This window comes from Myiozetetes cayanensis, unplaced genomic scaffold, assembly GCF_022539395.1.
Source record: "Myiozetetes cayanensis isolate MyiCay16 unplaced genomic scaffold, myiCay2020 scf6-25, whole genome shotgun sequence".
Lineage (NCBI taxonomy): Eukaryota > Metazoa > Chordata > Aves > Passeriformes > Tyrannidae > Myiozetetes > Myiozetetes cayanensis.
The window spans coordinates 4,512,595-4,533,874 of record NW_026087853.1 but is presented as its reverse complement, the minus strand read 5'-3'; the positions used below and the strand labels follow the sequence as shown (position 1 = coordinate 4,533,874).

Here is a 21,280-nt window from a genome sequence, read left to right as displayed (position 1 = left end):
AGAACCAGACCTTTTCCAGGGACAGCAGTACTGGCAGCTGGGAAAGAGCTGGTCCTGAAAATGTTCCCAGTGTGGTAGAGATTTTAAACTTTAAGCAGAGGAGTTCAGGTGACCTCAGTGTGACATGTTGAACCATGACTCAAGCACGGGAAGGAGCAGGTGCTGAAAACAGGATGAAAAAATAAATAAATTGATTTTTCCACAGTGGAATGATGTCCTCTGGGAGAAACACGGCTGCTTGTGCCAACCAGGGCAGGAATGCGCAGCACACCGGGGTGTGCTTTGCAGAGCACTGTCCTACTCTGGACAGACACTGATTTTTCCATCTCTTGGTTCCTTCTTACGATCCTTTCCTGTCTGCAGCAGCATGCAAAATTAGCAGAGGCAGAAGCAATAGGTGGAGAAATTAATTCCAGGATTTTACTGTCCATAGCTTTAAAAAATACTGTCCGAGTCATGAAAAGGCTGGAGGGAGGAAGGCGGCTGGGTCAGGAGCAGGGCAGAGCTTACACGGAAACTCGAGTGCGGTGTCTCAAGGCATCGACTCACCTGATTCTCTGGGGCTCCGGCACAGCCGAGCCGGGTCCCTGAATAAAACGACAGAAAGGACGTCTCCAGCCCCAAATCTGCCTCCTGTTGCCCCTAACGTAGAGAGGGAGGAATCCTAAAAAAAAAAAAAAAAAAAAAAGAAAAGAAAGGTTGAAAGGCTGATGTCTTCAGGCAAGGCTGATGGAATGGGTGGCATTTTACACGTTACCTCGCACTTCGCGGTTATCATTTGAGGGCAAAGCGCAGCCGCCCTTCCTCTGTGCAACACAGGCATGTTCCCAAGAGTTTTCCCCAAAGACGGGAACGCTGGTTTAAAAAAAAAAAAAAAAAATCAAACCTATGGGTGCAAAAACAGGGGTCTTGGTGTTTCGCTTAGTTTCGCTCAGGGGGCACAGGGCAGAACTTCGCAGGGGGATCCCCGGAGAAGGGATGGGGAGGGGCGGGGGATGCTCGGCGGGGCGCGGTGCCTCCGCCGACTCCCCGCGGGCTCCGCGGGTCCCCGCGCCCCTCCGCGCCGCTCCACCCCCTCCTCCCATCCCTTCCCATCCCTTCCCCGATCCCTCCTGTCCCCTCGTCCCCGGCCGGCGCAGGCGCAGGGCGGGCGGCAGCGGCGGCAGGAGCGCGGAGCGCGGCGCGGCCCCACAGTCCGCGCTGCAGCCGCCGCGGGGGCGCCACTACCATGAGCGGCCGCGGCCGCCCCTGCGCGACTCCTCACGGGCACCGGGCGCTCCCGCCGCCGCCGGCCCCCGCCGCCGCCGCCGCCGCCGCTGCCGCCGCTGCCGCCGCGCACCCCCGGCCCCCGAGCCCGGCGCTGCAGGATGCCGGGGGGCAAGAGAGGGCTGGTGGCACCGCAGAACACCTTCCTGGAGAACATCGTCCGGCGCTCCAGCGGTGAGAGACCCCACTCCACCCGTCCGTGCGGGCGTGCATGCATCCATCCGTCCGTCCGACCGTTCGTCCGTCCGTCCGTCCGTCTCTCCGTCCATCCAACCCTTCGTCCCTCCCTGCCGCGCCTAGGAGTCCGTGCCAAAGCGGTGCCTTCAAGGAACGGGCTCCGCCGTGCCCCGCCGGGCTCCGCCGGAGCATCCCCCGGCGGTCCTTCCCTCGGCGGTCCATCCCCCGGCGGTCCTTCCCCTGTCCCCTCCCGCACTTAGATCGCTGTCGCTACTATCAATTTAAATCCTTCTTTTCCCCCTTCCTTCTTTTTGTGAGACGCCTCTGACAATCAGTTGTCTTAATTTACGTTTCTAATATCTTCTTTTCTAATATTCTTCTTTTTTGTTTAATTACCCCTCCTTCTTGTTCTTTAGTTTTGTAATGATCAGACTCGCAACCGTTTCCATTCAGGGGTTCAAAGTTTTTGCGATTCTGTGACACTTTAAAGTCTGTGGCAAAGGTACTGGGAAAGCCGTGAGGGAGTGACTGTGATTTGGGTGATGCTAATCCTGTGGCTGAGAAAATATGGAAAGAACAGTCTGCAGTTGCTTATCTGTGGTCCCTCTGTTAGGTGACTGTTTAGAGGGCTAGTTCAGGACTGCGTGGCGTCGAGTTATCCTTGGTGCCGGAGTTAATTTCACCCTTTCTTGCAGTGCGAAGCAATGAGTGAGAAGACTGCACAGCTCCAGCAAAGTTACAATGTGTTTGCAGCTCACCGTCTCTTTGGGTGTGCTGATGTAGATGCTGCTTTAGGCAAACCCTGCGCTAGCTACGTTCATTTTTTTATCTGTAATTTTTGCATTGGCACGTAACCACGTAAATATAGGAGTATTTGCAGAAATGTAAGAGACCTTGACTTTGCATTTGCTAAAACATAACTACTTGGTCAGCCCAAATTTAGAGCGACCCTGCCATGGGGAAGCACAGCTGTGCCAGCCTGCATCTGGGGACAGGAGTGGGAAAGGTGACCAGAGCAGAGCACTGAGAAGGGTTGCCACATTTAGTATTAATCAAGACACTAATGGGATGTGAAATCATGATGAAAAGTGTTCCCTTCCACCTTGCTATTGCATGGTTCCTGGTGTGCCTCACATTCATACTGACGTGGTCTGGTGTGCGGCTTGGAGTTGATTTTGGTGGCAGGTAGTGAATTAGTGATTCATGGACTTCCACAGCAGCAGGATGAGGACTTAGAATTTGTTACAAAATGTTGTATGTTAGAATGTATTAAGCCATAAGCTGTTTTTTGGGGGGCTTCTTCCCTCTCATGTTGCCTGTGTCAGTTCTGTGGTCGGCAGCTGACTCCCTCTGAAGCTCTGTGGCTGCACAATCACTAAGAGCTGCCCTCCTGCAATAGTGTATTTATTTCCCAGAATATTAAATGCAAGCTTAATTAATAGGGGTTTATATAGCACTTTCCCTCTGACAATTTCAAAGCGCTGGGTGGAATTTAATTACACTTCACAGCTCCTTGTGGAAGAGGACACACAGAGGCATTCCCAACCTGTTCTTCAAATTGTGGCGTAAATGGGGGCTCAGGGCATCACAGCTGATTTCCCAAGGTCATGTGGCAAGGCAGTGGCAGAGCTGGGAACATGGTTTGGGAATGCCATGCTTTTGTATCGTGCTCTAATTAAATCACATGTCCTCCCTGGTGAAAGCTCAGTAAAGCTTTGAGATGTCAAAAATTGGAAAAGCTCGCAAGGGTTTTGAACATTATACTTTAAAAGCATGTATTCTCCTCCAGTTTTTAACCTGGTATAATTTCAGAGCATGTATCATGCTGATCTGGTCATTCATGCTGCTTTTTCTCTGGCACTGGTGATGCCTAAGCATGATGCTACAGCGGCAAATCTGCCCCGTTGGACAGCAAAGAGGAAAGTAGATTGGGAATGTGTTTTTAACTCATCTAAGTTGTCAGTGTTGTGACCTGAAGCATGATTTAGCTCTTATTTTTGTCATCCAGGACATAGCCTTATTTATCCTTTATAGAAATAGTAATTTTCATTGGATTTGGCTCTGTTTAATCCAAACTTGATAGTATACAGTAGGGCAAATCTGGTTCAAGTGTCTTCTGCCAGTGCTCAGTAGAAGACAAGGATTTGGTCTGCTGAATATCTTCTGGGTTTGTTTTTATACTTCGATTTACCAGTTTCCAAGAGATTTTTCACTGGCAGTTTGAGGAATGGGATGAAGGAAAGACTCATGATTGTTTTTTAAAATACATCTTCAGCAGCCTAAAGAAAAGCCCTTCCGTCAACTTTCCTGGTTAAAGAACGTTATCCTTTGAGATTTTGTCACATTTATGCAATCCCATTGCACTTCTTGATCATAAATCTTTTCCTATCAACCAGGAGAAGGTCTGTAAATAGAAGTAATAACTTCTCTTAGGCTACAGGTACTGCTGGAAAAATCAGGCAGGTGTTTCAGGAGATAGGCTCTTCTTCAGGTGAAATGGAAGCAATGGCTTCAAAATGAAATGTAGGTGGAGACAAATTACTCAGAGTTGCCAGAGATGGATCCGAATAACAAAATTTATAGAAAATATTGTAATAATTTTAATATGTGGAAAGTCAGAACTGGGAACGGGCATAGTGGGAACACGGTGTGCAGGCTTACTGTGGTGGCCAGCCTGGTGTTAAAAGCAGTAATATATTGAATTTTCAGCATTATTTAGGCATTTTCTGTTCAGGAATGCTGTGAACCTTTCCTTTCAACCCCAGCTTTGGCTACAAATGATGTTAAAACTGTGGATAAGTGCTCACAAGAAGTGTGTAGTCAGGAGGAAAACACCAAAGAGCTGAGTAGAAAGGAGCAGGGTGGCCGTGAAATGGGGTGGCTGTGGAATGGGGTGGCCATGGAATGGGGTGGCCATAGCTCTTTGCCCTCTGTACTGGAGAGTGGGACATCTGGGCTGCTCTGCCAGGTGTTCCTCTCCCAGCCAGTGTGTTTGGGAAGGATGGAGCAGCTGTCAAAAGTGATGGAGAGGTCCCATGGTGTCCTTTTGCCCGGGGAACCTCTCTTTTGGAGATGAATTTACACCTTGGAGCTTCTGAGGTGTTTCAGGTCAGCATTATACTTTGGTGTTTGGACAGCAGCAGGTTACAGGTGCTTCCCAAAGCCTTTGGTGGTGGATGGCAGCCTCTGAACTGCTTTGCAGGTTTTTTTCCTGTACCACAGCCGAGTTCCACTTGAGGAGAGATGAAGTCTGTGGAGAGCAGTGGGGTCTGTCATTAGAGCGGCTACTGCGGTTGGTAAAAGGGACAAGCCCTCAGAAAACACAGACCTGTCTTCAGGGTGATCTCAGTGCACTCTCCGCAATCATCTTTTTTTTTTTTTTCTTTTAAAGCACAGTGAAAATCGAGGCTTATCTGAGGCTCACAAAGATTGATACGATCTCGCTACAGCCTTGGCTGCGCCCTGGATCTTAAGAGCACCAGGTGTTTTGCTGAGCTGAAAGAAGAAGTGTTTTGTGAGAGCACTGGGTTAAATCACATTAAGGTGGCTGCCTTTTACTGCCATTAGTATTTGGGACTTTTAATAAGGACCATCCTTCGGGCAATGTTCTCTCCTTAGATGTTCTCGGCAGTCTGTGCCTGTTATTACTGATATTATTGTTTGCTTCTTCAGTGCATTCAGAGCTCCTGCTCGTACTGACCTCGGCTCAGTATCGCAGAAGCGCAGCAGGTACAGAATTGGGCGAGTCTCTAGATCAGGGCTGGGCTTTGTGGACCTGTCCCATGGGCAGAATCATCTGGTGAGTTGAGCCACACACACAGGGGCAGAGAAACCTGTCTTGCCTGTCCATCTTCACCCTTCACATAATCTAGCAGCAGAAAGATTAAGCGTGTGTTAATATCATAATTCGCTTTTAGGGTAGAGGATGAGTTTGTGAGAAAAGGAACTCCGGGACTTTGTAGCAATCTGCAGTAAAGGCTGTTAACAGTTTGGAAGAGGGGCTGAATTTAGTGGAAGAGTTTATATAATCTTATCTATTTGACAAGAGTCCTCATTACTGGATATTGGTTCTGTTACAATAACTCTTGGAAACTTCCTCAGGAAAGTGGGTCTTTTGCAAGTGTGTTTCGACACAGCTGAAATCTTATCTCTGCAAGGCTTACGTGGGAATTTCAGCAGGAGCTTTAATGAAACTAGCATGTAATTCCTGGTTTTTTTCAGCTTTATGCCATGTTCCTACAAAGCAGTTCCTTTACACAGACCTTTATGCCATGCTGGGTCCCTGTGACTCAGGTGAGCATTCCCAGGTGACTCTGTTGTCAAGGCAGGTTACCCAGGAAGGGGCAGGGAAACAAGAGTCACATCTGTAGTGCTAAGACACCTTTTAATTTTTATTACACTGGTACTATGAATAAAATAAGTGTCTATTTTCTCTTCTGTCCTTCTTACTAGCTTATGTAGTGTACCTGTCTTACAGGCAGGGTGATGAAATGTTGTTGCCATGGGAGGCAATACATGTGGGCTTCTCTCCCCTAAATTAAAACGAACTACATTTCTATCTGACACTAATTAAATTAAACATGCTACAGAGAGAAAGTACTTGAAAGCAAGTTACTTCAGGTTTACTGGATGTCTGTCATTTGGGATCCTCCAAAAAAACCACAGAGCTCAGTGGTTCCCTAAATCCCTACATAAAAGTCATGATACACTGTGGGGTGAAAGTTTCCATCCTCCAGTTCAGCTCAGAAGTAACTGAAGGGATGACCAAGGAGCTTATGTCATGAGGGCTTCCTTTGGCATTGGAAGGCACAGGGCTTGTTTTGCAATTCCCGTGACTGCAGGGTGCCTGCTGATACGTAAATCAATGCAAAGTGGATTTTTACATTGAGAAGCATTACTAGATGACATTTGTGAGGAGTTTTCAACTGCAAGTGCCCTGCTTTCCTTACTTTTCAAGTGGGCTTGCTGAGCGCAGAAAGATCAAGCGTATCTGACTGCTGCTGAAATCGGGGGGGCTTTGCATGGTCTAAATTTTTTATTTTTTATATAAAAAAAGATGGTTGTGGCAGCTCTGTGCCACTGTATTAATTTAGAAACCCAAAGAATGCTCTGTCCCTGCTTAAAGGAAAAGATGGATTTCCTTGGGATCTGATCAGCTGCATTGTGGTCTAATTTCTAATTGTGGGTCTAGTCTCTTTATTTAATTTCTTTAACTTCTTTTCTTTCTTGTATTTCTTATATTTCTTCTCTTTCCTATAGTTCGTTCTGTGCCTGTGACTGGTGGGATGGGGCGGTGGGAGAGGTGTCCTTTTCTTTTGGGGAAAGCTTGAGCGCTGCTGAGCGTTGCCACAAGAGGTCACTGCAAGAGTTGCTGCCTTCGCAGGTTAATGTTTCAACCTGAGAGAGAAGGAAAAAAATAAAATTATTGATTTTTTTTTTTTTGGAGTAAACAGGGTTTTTTATTGCTGTTGGAGGGAGTATACAGTCAAAAAATAATGTCAGGAAGTGAAGCGAACTGTGGAAATACATTTAATTAGCCTGTTGTAAAACAGTGCTGTTTGGTGGTTAACTGGGATTTTAAGTTATTCTCTTGGAAAGCTAAAGGAAATAGGATTTTCTGATCTGATAAAATTAAATGAAAGGATGATACTTGTTTAAGCAGCACACTCAGTGACAGGCTATTTGTAAATGCCAAGCCCTGGGTATCCCAAATGGCCAGGGCCTGATTCCACACCTGGCAGGGGTTCTGGCTGGGAGCAGCCCCTGAGGAGACTCGCCTGAAGCATCACCTCAGTGCTGGACAGGGATCTGTCCTGTTGATAGCTTTGCTTCAGCCACTGGCACAGAGGGGAGAGCAGGGGAGAGGCAGATGAATCTCTGCTGAAGCAGTTTTTTTTTGAGATGCAGCCAGGCTCTGTGGAACTGCAGCCAGGACTGGCTGTGGGCTGAGTGTTTGCAAGAGGAGCCCCTGTGTCTGAACAGCTCCCGTTACCACAATTTTCTCCTCTGGGAGCGTGGAGCCAGCACTCTTGTTTGTATAATGCTAGAAATCTGGCTTTTGGTTGCTCCCTGAGGGTGCCTGTGTGCCTTGAGTGAGAGCTACAGCGTGCTCCAGTTTAAATTTAGTCTCGGTACATCTATGTTGTGTTCTGCATAATTTTAATAGAGAACAGATTCAGCAGTGGCATTTAGATGATAACCGGGATAGGTGAGGATTAGTTTAATTCTAGGATAAATGGATGTGTGTGGGAGAAACTGGGATCAGAATTAGATGAAATGAAAATTTTCAGGCAACTTATGGGGATGCTGTCTCATCCTTATTGCCTCAGAGCTTTTCCTGGGGTCAGTGATGTTGTGCCACAGTACAGGCAGGGGCTGTTTGGGGGGCTTTCTCATTCAGAATGATTACAGTTAATTTTTTAAGTTTTTCAGGAGGTAAATTTCAGGCAGCCCCTAATCTTTCTTCTCAAGCTCGCTTGCTGAATTGCTGAAAGCTGCTGTGTTCTCAGCTAAGTGACTTACACATGGATTTAATATTTCAACCAATGCTGGACTATTTGTCTTCTGTTTCACTTGAGGAACACTTATTTGGGGCAGGAAATAGATCATTTCAACATAGTCAGTATGGTGGCACCTTGCTCTGGGTTTAGCCCTCTTTGCATTTTCATAATATGAGTGTTAAATAAAGACAACACTAGCACAGAAAGGTGACGTAAAGAGTTAGTCCTCTGAGAGATTTTTTTTTTCAGGCAAGCAACGCTTAATGTGCTGGATAAATTGGATGACACTGATGTTTTGCATGCTTTAAAGACACTGGGGAAATAATAGCTTTGTTAGAAAACAGCACTGTGGTTTCAGAGTAAGGAGTACAAAGTGCTGGTGGAGGTTGCTGCTTCAAGAACAGAGGTTGGTCTGCAGCCGACCCCAGAGCTGGAGGGATGTTGGCGCCCATTGAGGCAAATCTCAGAGGGCTGCACCCTCCAAAAGGGATTAGGATTTTTGCTCTTTTCCTTTGGGATGCAGTACATCTGGAGCATGTGGCTGGAGCCACCACAAACAGCACCAGCAGAAACACGCGTTGTCAGGGCCAAGATTAGCTCAGGAAAGCCAAAAGAAAATTAAAAAGGAGAACTTTTTTAGGACACTCCTCCCTAGCACACACACGTAGGGGATCACCACTAGTTTTCCAGGTTGCTCTAAACAAGTCTGCTGCAATATGCTGACCTTGTGTAGTTATAAGGAGAATCAGCTGACAGCAGTTTAAGTAGTTGCGGGCTTTTATAAGACAACATTAGCAAAAAAAGGCAAATTCCAGATGTTTCACAGACCCTGTCAGATCTAGTCTGCATTTGCTCTGCAGTGGAAGGGTGATAGTTCTGAAGGACAGCTCTGTGTAAATTTGCTGGAGTTAGGAGTTTGTTCCTAGATGGAAATACTGCTTCTTTTTGTTATTATAATCATTATTATTATTTTTGTTCTTCTACTACTTCATTTTTTAGAACATCTTTTCAGTTGTGATTTTTCTGAAAAGATCAGTTGCCTATTTGCTCGAGACGAGATGGAATTCTGAAATGGTGATTTAAACAATTTTGGTTACAAGTGGTACCCAAGCATTCTTGAGAAAAGATGATTAGAGACAGCATTTCTCACTTGGCTAAGCATATCTCCTGGAATGATTTAGCTGTTCTTGCTTGCCTGTCATTACATAACATGAATTTTACACTGCTTTGGGCATTTTGTTAGTTAAAAAATTTGCTTGCACACTGTGGTCTTTTTATTTTGTTTTAATAACAAAACAAGGCTCAGTGCTGTGTTGGGTGTTAGCTACTGCAAGATAGAGTAAGATTAAAGGCTTGCTGCTCTACAGCATTGGCTGCCTGCATGCAAAAGAGCCTTTATACAAAATAGAAGTGTGGCAACAGCAAATGCAGTGCCTTTAAAAATTGTTTTCCTCAATTGTGTTTAACAACCTGAAATTTTGCTAACTGTATGCCTCTAATACCCTGATTCTTTGCCATCAGTATTAAACCTTGTCAATAGGAGAATTATAATAGCTAATAAAAAGCCTGCTGCCTTCCTAAGAGGAATCTAGCAACTCTGAGACAGATGAGTCTGCTGGCAGAGCCCTGCTTCCCTGCTCTTACAGGCAGACACTGGTGTTTAGAGATGTCTAGTCAAAGAGCTTATACAACCTACAGATTTGTGATTTGGGCTCTCTGCAGTATATCAGAAAGGGGGATGGGTGAATAAAATGATTGATGGAGGCAAGGACATCAAGACAAGCTTAGAAATAATAGAAATTGACTTTTTATCTCTAAGGAAATGAGAAGTGGAAATGCATTATCAGTGCATTGGAGAAATCCAAGCAAGGATGAATACATTACCAGAGATTTCAGATTAATCATCATGCAAGTTTTGAAGTTGGCTGCATGTTAATGTTTTCAGAGTATGTGATACTACCCCATGGTCAGCTGAATCCCAGTTATGTAGAGTTTTCTGTGCTGGATCTGACCATTGCCTGTGAGATTTACAGTCCTGCTTTCAGCAGTGGCCAATGTCCAGCTGACCAGTGGGGAAGTTCCCAGTCTCTGTAGTAAAATACTGGTGAGATTGGGAGCCACTGTACATGGAAAAAGAAGATTTTCCTTTCTGGGCCGTAGCACAGATACTGCGCTAGTTACTAGTGCCTTATGGCAGAATGCAAGCTGTATTTATGCATTACCATCTGTAACTCTGGCTATCCTTGGCAGTCCCTCCTATGATACTGTTCTTTCAGTGAAGTTGTGGTTTACTTAAATTCATTTGTTCCACTATATAGGGTGTAATGGATGAATTTGGTGTTGCCCAGTTATTAGTAGCTCAACTCTGTTAAGCAATACTTGTTATTGGGAATACCTCCTATATAACATATTCTTTCAGAAAACTTGCTTGCAGAAGCTCTTGTGTATTGAATCCAACAGGAATAATGCTGTGGAGATGCCAGTGCTGGTGTCCTTGCTATGCTTATCACTCTGCCATTTGCAGACCTTTTTCTGGTTCCTTTTCTTCTGAAGGAGGCACAAAACACCAGTTTTATCTGTTGAAGACTTGAGCAGGCAAGGAGAGCTTGACTCTACCTCTGATTTTGGCTGCCGTGTGGCAACTGGAGGTGGAGAGGAAATTAGGCTTTTCCTTCCCTTGTCTCTTACACCCTGTTCAAGCAGCCAGCTGGAAATGGAACACAGTGGAATTTGTCAAAAAAGATTAATGGAAATTGTAACCAAAGACACAAATGTGATGGACCTTACTTAGCAAGGAAACCATGTTTGTCTGAGTTGTAGAGAAACAAGTCAGGCATGCAAGTTGATTTAGTCCAGGACTGGCTGTGGATCCATCTCAGGGGAGGTAACTGCAGGACTGGAATTTCAATGAGTAGTTAGTGGTGGTGATGTGATTTTAAGAAATTATGACCAAAAAAGGTTCTCTCAAAGTGTCTTGTAATCCAGTACACAGTTTGGATATTTGCAGCTGGGTATGGACTGGAAAATGTAGAGTTAAATCTGTCTGGAGTTTTGGTCTGGAGAAACTGTGGAAATAGGAAAGAATTAATTGTGTCTTGGTTGGAGAAAATAACATGACTCCTGATAAAATATAGGGTAGATTAAATATAGGGAGTCCTGTGGATGCTGAGACTTGGGTACAAAATAAAACACAAGGGTCATATGCTGACCCTTCTTTGAATTTTATCAAGCTGCTCAGTGAGCAGCAACATTAATGGAACGTGGATTCCTGTGGCTTTGTGCCCACAGTTAAATTTACTGGTCTTTAACAAGAGGTAAACATTGATTCAAGATTTTCCTTCAGTTGGAATAGGACACACATACATATTGATAGTGGATCTGGCAGTGCTGGGCTTGCAGTTGGACTTCATCATCTTACAGGTCTTTTCCAGCCTAAATAATTCCATGATTCATATTCACATGTGGAGCATGGATGAATAAGCCTTACTTGCTTAGGAAAAAAGGATAAAAAGAAGTCAGTTAAGTAAAGGAAAATCTGTTGGGACAAAAGAAAACATAGTCTAATATCTGGTCAGTTTTATAGTATATATATCAGATACTATGTATCTGATCTAACATTACAAATACTACCAATGTCAACAAAGATAACTTCTAGTGTCTTTTTTTTTCTTCTAATTTTGATGTGATTTAAAAAACCCCACTCATCTGTCAATAGTTTGGCCTAATGTTTTGTTCCCTCCCGAGTTTCTTTTGGATTTATCAGTTTGGTGAATGCCCTATCAAATATTTTGAGACCCTCGGATGCGAAGAAGTGTAAAATCTATAAAAGACAACCATTAAATGCTGTTTATCAGCTGCTGGCTGCAACACGAATCTTCTGCTGTGTGCTCTGTGTCCTGAAACAGTTACGTGGTGGGAGTACACAATGGAGTTTATGTCTGGGGATGGGGAGGCTTTGGAATAGGGTTATCTGCTTTTGGACTGTGGTCCTCTGGGGAGCTCAGAGATGCGTGGAGGCAGAGCATCCGTGAGTGCATCTGGCATTGCAGCCTCTCCTCACCAGGTTGTGCCCTTTGTGTCGAGATATGTGAGCAGAATTTTGGCAAAAGACAATTCTATGAAGACAGTCTTTCCAAATTTAACCAGAGGGCTTCCTGATGGGATGGGAAATTAAGAATTGCTTATGCTCCCATCCTCTCCAGCTGCTGGGATGTGATGGTGGTGGGGTGGCAGCCACGGGGAGAGCCTGTTAAGTTTAGAGGGCTGGTGGTGTCTCCACTCTTCCAAACTGGAGAAGAGGCAGGGTGTTGGGGAAACATGAATACAGTGGGATGAGCTACAGTGAACCCTTTGGTTCCCAGGGGTTTAGGATGTCCCCTGTGTTACTGTCTGTGCCATGGTGAGGAAAGCTGAGCTGAGTCCCCAGGCAGAGGGGCTGTGGGAAGCCAGGGTGAGTTTATGGAATGCTCAGGCTTTTCTCTGTGTCTCCTGCTGCTTATAGCGAGGGCACCTCCCTTTGGGTAGGAAAACAAATTTTAAAAGTTGACATTTAGGCTCAAGAATATTTGTGATGGATTCAAATAAGTGCTTTGGGCTTAAAAGTGTTAGATTTCACAAAATCTATACTGCTATTTCTCCCATTGGTTGGCTTTTAAATATTTTTAAATCTGCTTTTCTATACATAATCCAATAATCTCCAGATTATTTTTTTCTAAGTTCATGCTTATAAAGGAAAAAGAAAAACTTTTTTTTTTTAGTGCATGTTCCTAATTCAATAGAATAATGTTTGCATAATGTACATTCTGGTAGTGTGTAGCTCATGCAAACCCAGTGTTATTTTATGTGAAAATGAATCTGTGGACCTTAGTATTATGTCTGCAGTTGTCATAACCATTCATGGCTATTATGAGGAAAATTTGTAAAAATATCCTGAATTTTTTTCCCCCCACAAGAGCTGCTGAAAGGAACATTTCCTATAATTTCTATGCAGCAATGATTGTTAATAGTCATATTTTAATAGCTTTTTAGCACCATTGTTAGTTAGTCAACTTTTTAGCACCAGTTAGTTCCACAACTACAGTCAAAATAAAACTGGAAACTAACAGTAAAAAGAAAGAAAACACTGAAAATTACTGCAGAAAAAAATTTTAGAACCTCTATGAAGGGAGAATATTGTTTCTGAAACAAAATTAGGAATGTTTGCGGTGTCAATGAACATAAAATCCCACAACATTGTGTTTAAGTAAAATGGGTATTTCCTTCTCTGGAAATGCCTTACTAAAATGAGGGAGGGAAGAATAAAACTATTTTAGGGCTAGCTCATAATGTGTTGGTGCCAGTCCATGCATATAAACTGTAGGCACTGACTGAAAGAACAGATGACTGAAGCGATGTTTAAACCTTAGTTCAGCCTCCTAGAAATACTCCCTGCCCATATTTTGTATTTGCAGCAATGGATGCCTGTTACTAGGATGTGCCAAACCCACATATTTGCATTTTTAGTAGACTGAAATTCATAGAATTATAGAACCGTTTGGGTTAGAAGGGACCTTAAAGGCCATCTCGTTCTAACCTCCTCTGCCACTGGCAGGAACACCTTCCACTAGACCAGGTTGCTCAAAGTCCCATCCATCCTGGCTTAGAACACTTTCAGGGATGGGGCATCCACAGCTTCCCTGGGCAATATCCCTAGATATTCTTCTCAATATCTAATCTAAATCTGCCCTTCTGTCATTTTGAACCCATTACCCCTTGTTCTATTGCTACACACCCTCATAAAAATTCCCTCTCCATCTCTCTTGTAGGCCCTTTGATAGACCTGTTTGATATTATTTGAATGTGTAAGTTCCTTTGACACTCAACAGTTCCCATATCATGCTAAATTTCCATACGAGTTCGTTAATATCCACACTCCCAGCCGTGATGTGGCACGTGGTGTACTATGAGATGTGACGGGTGCAACTTGCCCTTTCCCAGCGGCTCCTGACACTCTCTGTCCCTCATCCCAGTAATGCTGCCTGTGCTCTGCAAAACCAGCTTGGACCTGTCAGGAGGAAAAAGTTACTTATCTCAAGCAAGAAAGTTGCCATCAACTTTAGGCTCACACACAGTTTAGCATTTAAAATTCAGTTTGCAAGTTAATTTAGGGTTGATTCCAAGATACATATGAAATAAAAATTGAACATGGTAGCTTGCCCAGGTGTTTTGAATAAATGAATCCTTTCTAAATTGTTAAAACATTGGTGCTTACGTCAGTATTTTGGGGAGTAAGAAGCTGCTTAAATTGCTAGGAGTTATCCTATTCCATCACGATTTCTTTTCTGATGCCTGCTTTGATTTCAGTTACCTCTGAAACGTCATGATAGAAGTAACCACCATGAGCGACTGCTGTCTAACACATGGAGGATTTAATTGTACTTTGCCACTGACAACAGCCCTGTCTCTCTTTTTCTCTTTTCAGAATCCAGTTTTTTGTTGGGAAACGCCCAGATTGTGGACTGGCCCGTAGTTTATAGTAATGACGGTTTTTGTAAACTCTCTGGATACCATCGAGCTGACGTCATGCAGAAGAGTAGCACTTGCAGGTATGCCCACTGTCTGTCTGTTGGCACTTGATGCACCTGTAATTTTATAATCTGCTGGGAAGAACAGGGAGGTGTTGGAAAAAGGATTGATGGAAGAAAGGCGTTGTCCTGCGGAAACTGAAGTATTAGAACAGGCCTCAAAGAATGAAACCAGCAACTTACCCAGAACATGGCAAAGCACTTCGAAGTTTATCCTGGCTAGTATTGGTAAAAATATGCTCTAACTAATGATGCAATAAAGAGTGGGTTTTTAGGTTAACTAATATACTTCAAAGACCTTTCTTTGCTAGGTTGTTCTGAATTCTGCTGTTACCATGCCACGAGGCAGTGGACTGTTCTGTAGCCCTTGTTGGCCCTTGTTATTAAGCACACACAGAGCGCAGTAATGCACAAAGTGCATCTTTGTTCCCAAGAGGGTGATTAAGCTGCCGATATATTTACTCTAAGCATTGCAGCTTTATGTGTTTTTCCTTTTGTTGGTGGTCTTTCAGGAGCGAGCAGCTGTGATTTGTGGTTAGACATGCATCTGCGCCTGGTCTGCTGCATCCTTTAAAAGGAGATGCTTTGGGGAAGGACTGAATCCCTGATGCGTGTGTGTGTGTGTGCACGTGTGCGTGAGCAAGGCAAATGAGGAATGGCTGAGATTCAAGTTTGTGTAGGTTTTCCCTTTCTGCCTTCAGGGACTGACCAACTCCAGGCACTGGGAGGAGGGGACTGTATGTCTGGAAGTGTTCAAGGCCAGGTTGGACGGGATCTTGAGCAACCTGGTCTAGTGGAAGGTGTCCCTGCCCATGGCAGAGGGCCGGAACTAGGTCATCTGTAAGGTTCCCTCCAACCCAAACCATTCTGTGATTCTGTGATTCTATGATCTACAGTCCTAATTTCTGGGAGATGGGTGCTGCCATACACTGATGATTGGCTGGTGCTGGTGGGAGTGGGGTGAGCAGTGAGCCTGTCCCCGGATGGCAGTCATTGCTTACTCCAGAAAGCAACACATGCTGATGTGTAGTCAGTGCTCTCATGTGCAGGGAAGAGGAGGAAGCCTTGGGGATGTAGGGTTGCTCTGTGCAGCCAAGTGTCCTCTGATGGGAAATAGACAGGAGATGGGCATGTGCTGCTGAAATGAAATATTCATTCACACAGTAGCAACTGAGTCGATATACTCAGTGGGGCTGAAGGAACAGCCTTATCACAGCTGTTGGATATTCATACATGCTTTCCCCTTTGCTCTCTGCCATCCTGTATATTGAAATAAATTTGCTGGGAGCCAGCACTTTCATAGCTGGAGCCCATTAAAATAATTACAAATATAGAATGTAATTTTAGGAAAATGTTGAGTAAGTGAAGGTTTAGCAATACCTCTCTGGTAATGATTCCCCTGTGCCTGTGGGTGCTTATCGTGACTGTGATAGTCTCCTATTGTCATTTGTAAGGATCCTGTTCTGACCTAATTCAAATAGGTCATACAGGTGAATTTTGCAGATGCAAATCAAGGAGGAGTTATTGTGGAAAATGGAATTGGTAGCAAAGACTTTTTTCCTTAATTTTCATTCTGTACATCTACCTCTGGATTTTGGGGAGCCCTCTCTACACTTCAAAGCATGACCAATACTGTTGTGTCTGTCTCTTGGAGAGGTTGGATGGGGCTTGGAGCAACCTGGTCTAGGTGAAGACCCCATGGCAGTGGGTTGTAACTGGATGATTTGTAAGGTCCCTTCCAACACAAACCATTCTGTGATTCTACAAGTAACATATGCAGATTTTTCCTGCTTCTTAGGAGACATCCTACTCTTCAGATTAACAGAGAGCTGGACAGATTTTCAGCGTGGTCTGACACACAACATGTAGCCTTCCAGAGCAGTGTCTTTGGAGCTGCTCTCTAATGAGAGATACTGAAAGCAAAATGGTCTTGAAAGCCAATGGTGTCTGGTTAGGCTTACTCAGTAGAATGTTTTTGGAGGGTTTTTCATATCTGGAGCTATTATTTGTAGTATTTTCTGAGTCAGCCTCACAGTCCATTTTTGCTGTGTTATGCCCAGATTATACATTTAACATAAAAATTGCTTTATGTGTAATGTTTGCTTTACTGCCCTAAAGGCAAGTGCTCCGGGATAAGGGTGCTGTGGTGCCACACCTTTATTGCAGGTTTTGGAAGGGTCTGCTTTTACAGCTTTTTAGTGTCAAAAATCCAACTAAATTAAAAACATGGATAAAATTTATGTATATCTACCCCCAATTCCAGTCACTGTTATTAGTGATCATAAGTGTGATAAAGGACAATTTGTAATTTTTGCAATGTTTGGTGAGTTTGCCCCTGCCTGTAAGTGCTTCCAAATCATCTTTTACCTGTGCTTTTCTCATGGCAGTCCAGCAAGTATTTGCTGTATCCTCCTTCTCACCCCATACCCCACACTGGGACTGTTCATATGTCATGTAGATGTGGCATTTATGGACATAGTTTCGTGGTGGACTTGGCAGTGTTGGGTTAACAGTTGGATTCAATGATCTTAAAGGTCTTAAAGGTCTTTCCCAACCTAAATAATTCTGTGATTCTGTGATCATTGTATTCAGTCTCAGGTAGTCTTGGCTGCTACAGATCACAGGGAGGGGGTGAAAAACTGAAGGCACTGGAGGTGTGAGTGATTTTTGTTCCAGTTCAGCCATGAGTTAGTCGTATGACAGGCTGGTAATCCCTTCGATTTTGCACTTCTCTCATCTTTGTAATCAGCAACAATGGGCCCATTGGCAGGAAAATCATTTAGAAACCCCTCAGTACAAATACCAGTCTCACTAGTTTCACAGGCACTGTAAAAAAAGGCACAGTGTACACAGAAGTCAGGCTACGTGATATTGGGTGATGGGAGTTGATAAGTGTTCTTTCTGAGTGCACATGGCACCTAAAATTGCATGGGTAGCTTGGCTGATATATAGAAAAATTGGTGTGAGTGAGTGCTAAAATGCATAGAATTTTTAGGTGGAACAACTCGTGTGCTTGTGAATCATTGCTGTGCCAAATGAAAATGAGCTGACAGTCCAGGAGGAACAGGGCATCTGTGACATTTAACCTCTATTTAACAAAAAAAAAAACCTGCCTGGAGGTGCATCAGTAAGTCAGCCAGCATCCAGGAAAACTATTGGTTTCATGCCCAGTTGTCCCCAGACATGACCATGTATGTCTTCATGAATACATTGAAAGAATAAACAGTTATAAACCACTAAAATCCAGTTTAATGTTGCAAGTAATATCAATGTTTTCTAAATATTGTTGCTTATCAGTTAAGCTGTGTGTTCTCATCCAGCCTTTGGAAGAGCAGGCATTTGACACTTGACATTCACTCTAGGCTTTGCTTTGCTTACCCTTCCTTGCACCCAAGATTTTTATAGGTACTGTTTCCACTGAAACACTTGGTCAGCATCTCTGCTCTCCCTTGTTTTGATTTACTGCCATCACAAGTGGGATTAAAAAGAGTCTGCAAGGGAAATCCTGGCTCCAGTGGAACTAGTGGCAAAATTCCCACTGTGTTCAAAGAAATGGGATTTTGCATGGTGGGTAGAGTGTGCTGGACTTGAAAAAATCTAGATTTGATACTGGGATGATACCACTGTGACCTGATTTTTGTGTGTGTGAGAAGGCCTCCTTACAATGCCAAAGGTGTTGCAAAGATACCCCACTGAGTGTGCAGTGGGACCCAGGGAGCTGCACTGTTTCCTCTCAGAAATGATGTGTGCTCTTCACCTTGCAAGAGTTTTGAAACTGTTGAGGGGTATTTTCTGTTCCTCCTGGGTAGATGTTTGTCTGTTCAAACTGATGACTTGAATGCTGTAAATTGGGTAGGGATGCCTTCTGTGCTTCACCTGTCCTGGATAATTCCTCTCAAACAACTGTTGCTGCCCTGGTAGCAACACTGCAAACCTGCAGACCCGGACCTGCTCTGATGCCCGTGCTCTGGGTCCTGACAAAGGACAGAGGAGCACAATGTGAAGCTTCAGATGAGGCTTCTCCGTTCAAGGGATGCTTTCAGAGGGAGGTGGGAGCCCAAGCATCTTAAATGACAACTGTTCTGTTTTAAAGATGTGGAAAATATCTAAGACTGTGCCTTTCTCTGAGTATTTCAGTAAGTCTTGCTTCTCTTTGATAAGCCTGTTTTCTACGTAGTAAGATTCCCAGTAGCAGAGTGGGTTTGATATTTATGTCTTGTACAGTTTGCACTCAAGGCACTTGACAAGCACTAAATAACAGAAAAAAACATGAGGCAGAAAAAGACAGAGTGATTGACTGGAGAAGTAGGAGTCCCTCCATGTGTACAAAATAGGACAGACTAAATTAAATTAAACCTGTGATAAGCAGAGATCTTATATAACTCAAACAGTGAAAAGCTCTGAGATTCCTTTGGTGCTGTTAAAAATTGCCTTCTGAAAAATGTTTTTATTGTTCCACAAGCCTTTAAAATGTCTCTTTATATGTGAGTATAATATATGATTTGGGTATTACAGGTTTACTGCAACCATAAGCTGCCTTTAATGTAAAACATAAAGTTGATTGATCATGTTCAGCAGCAGTAACTGGTATCGTCCACCTCTCAACATCAAGTAGGATTTGTCATTTTAACACTAATTAATGATGACTTTCTGTATTATAAGTCATGTAAAATCAAGCACTTCAACAAATTCTTGCTATTTTTTCCTCCAGGACTATGAGAAACATTGTTTTTAAGCCTCAAGAACACAAAAAAAAGATGCATCAGTGCATTAAAAAAGGCATAGATTAAAAAAGAAATATCAAACTCTTTTCGTTGTCATCCCATGTATAGATGTATAAAAGATTATTGACTAAAATTGGGAAATAAAGGCAGGTCATTTGAAAAAGAGCAGTAAGCTGTGTTTTGCATCTCCTTGAGACAGCTGAGCATGTTAATGATAATCAGTACATTAATGAAGTCTTGTCACTGGGTTAAACCATTTCCTGAAGTCAGGCACTGTAGTGGCATCTCCACTGCAGTGCTGTCCCAAAGGTAATAGTTATGCCACACCATTTATAGAATTATAGAGCCATTTAGGTGGGAAAAAACCTCTAAGGTCATCGACTCAACTGTTAGCCCAACACCGTCATCTTCACCACTAAACCATGCTCCCAAGTGCCACATACACCTGTCTTTTGAACACTTCCAGGGATGGTTATTCCATCACATCCCTGGGCAGCCTGTTCCAATGCCTGACCACCCTTTCAGTGAGGAAATCTTTCCTAATAACCAATCTAATCAATAGCTGTCCCCGTGTTTCCAGTGAAAAGGCACCTGTAGTAAAATCCAGATGTTGTAGTCACACCCATGCCCTGTGTCTGCCTCCATCACCCCTGTCAGGCAGCACCTTGTCCTGGGAGCTGCCTCACTGTCTCCCTCGGTTTGCTGTGCAAAGAAAAGACTCGTGGTCTGGCCTGTCATTCAGTACTTTAATGCTTGCTGAACCAGTAACCACTATGCTGTTTTATTGTTTCTTTCAGAGCAGTGGACATAAAATAAATGTTTATTGAACCTTTGGAGGTCTGTTGATCAATAGGAGAAGCTGCATTGAAACCACAGAGGCACTGATAGCTTTTCTCTTTCATATTCTCAGGATTGTCTCTTGTAGGCTTCAGCTGAAGCTCAAACTGTTTGTGAACAAAGGGAATGGGGAAAAATAAAAAAAGGCTGATCAATTAAAAGTATATTCATCCAAGTGTCTGAAAGCTTTTATCCCATGTTCCATTTTACTTCAGTTCTGTAATTGGGAATTTGCACAGAGCCGCCTTCTCTTATTTTTTAATCCAGGAAAGAATGACAATAAAAGCCTGGCTGTTTCCTTACAAAGGCTTTCAAAAGTTAGGTCAAGGGGTTGGGTTTGCTTACACCAGCTGGAAGTCTGACCTGGAAAAGAATGTGAAGATGAGATGGTCAAGTGGCAAGAAATAGCAGAGTTAAAATTACATTTTTGTATTATCAGCCTGGAGAGGGATGAGTCTCTGAAAGCTTTTTAATATTTTCCACTGAACTGTTGAAGAAATGCAGTATGCAGTAAGGGAAATGAGGATAAATTTAGTTGTTTGGTAGTAGTGCAGGCATAGCTACACATATACAGTTGTATGAGACAACTCATACACTTGCTACCTGGGCTGAATTTTCGAACATTACAGTCATTGCTCCTCATTGTTTAAATCCTACCTCTATTTATAATTGATGTTTAGTAAAAGAATTCTGATTATCTTATTGTCCCAGATGCATCTTGAGAAGATTAGATGTGTAGCCATCAGTTCAGCCAACAGCCTTTACCTGTAATAGCTTACATTCCTCCTCCAGAAGATTTTTCAAGAGGATTGAACAAAATTTGGGAGGTTTTAGAGGTTTTGTTCCATTTTCTCTGTTTTGACAGCAATCCTGCTGTGGCCTGCAGCTGTGGAGATAATGGTTTCATAAGCTGTCAGCTATTTTTCTGTAAGGATATATAACCATATATCCTTAAAGATACACTCAGAAAAAGCACTTAATGAAGCATTAAGGTGGATTTATTTGCAGTCATTTACAGTAAGAAGGTGGTCATGGTTACTCATTATTGTAGGTGTCCTTGTGACACTCTAAATATTTAAATGAAGTGTAAATCATAATTAAACCTCGGTAAATGACAATTCACAGCATCTCCAGTGCTTAGGCTGTTTAAGGTGACTGTAACAAAGTTGTTTCTTGTCTAGAAAAAAAAAAAGAGAAACCTTATTTCTTTTTC

The 21,280-nt window shown here is 43.4% G+C and overlaps 1 protein-coding gene across 1 annotated transcript in view; it reads left to right on the top strand.

Moving 5' to 3' along the window:
- Window positions 1–1,305: 1,305 nt before the first annotated feature.
- Window positions 1,306–21,280, top strand: part of KCNH5 (potassium voltage-gated channel subfamily H member 5) — a 163,105-nt gene continuing 143,130 nt past the window's right edge. The window contains exons 1-2 of the mRNA XM_050336758.1: window positions 1,306–1,440; window positions 14,404–14,527. Of these exons, the coding sequence (XP_050192715.1) occupies window positions 1,368–1,440; window positions 14,404–14,527 (197 nt within the window). The 5' untranslated portion in view covers window positions 1,306–1,367. The remainder of the gene's footprint in view (window positions 1,441–14,403; window positions 14,528–21,280) is intronic.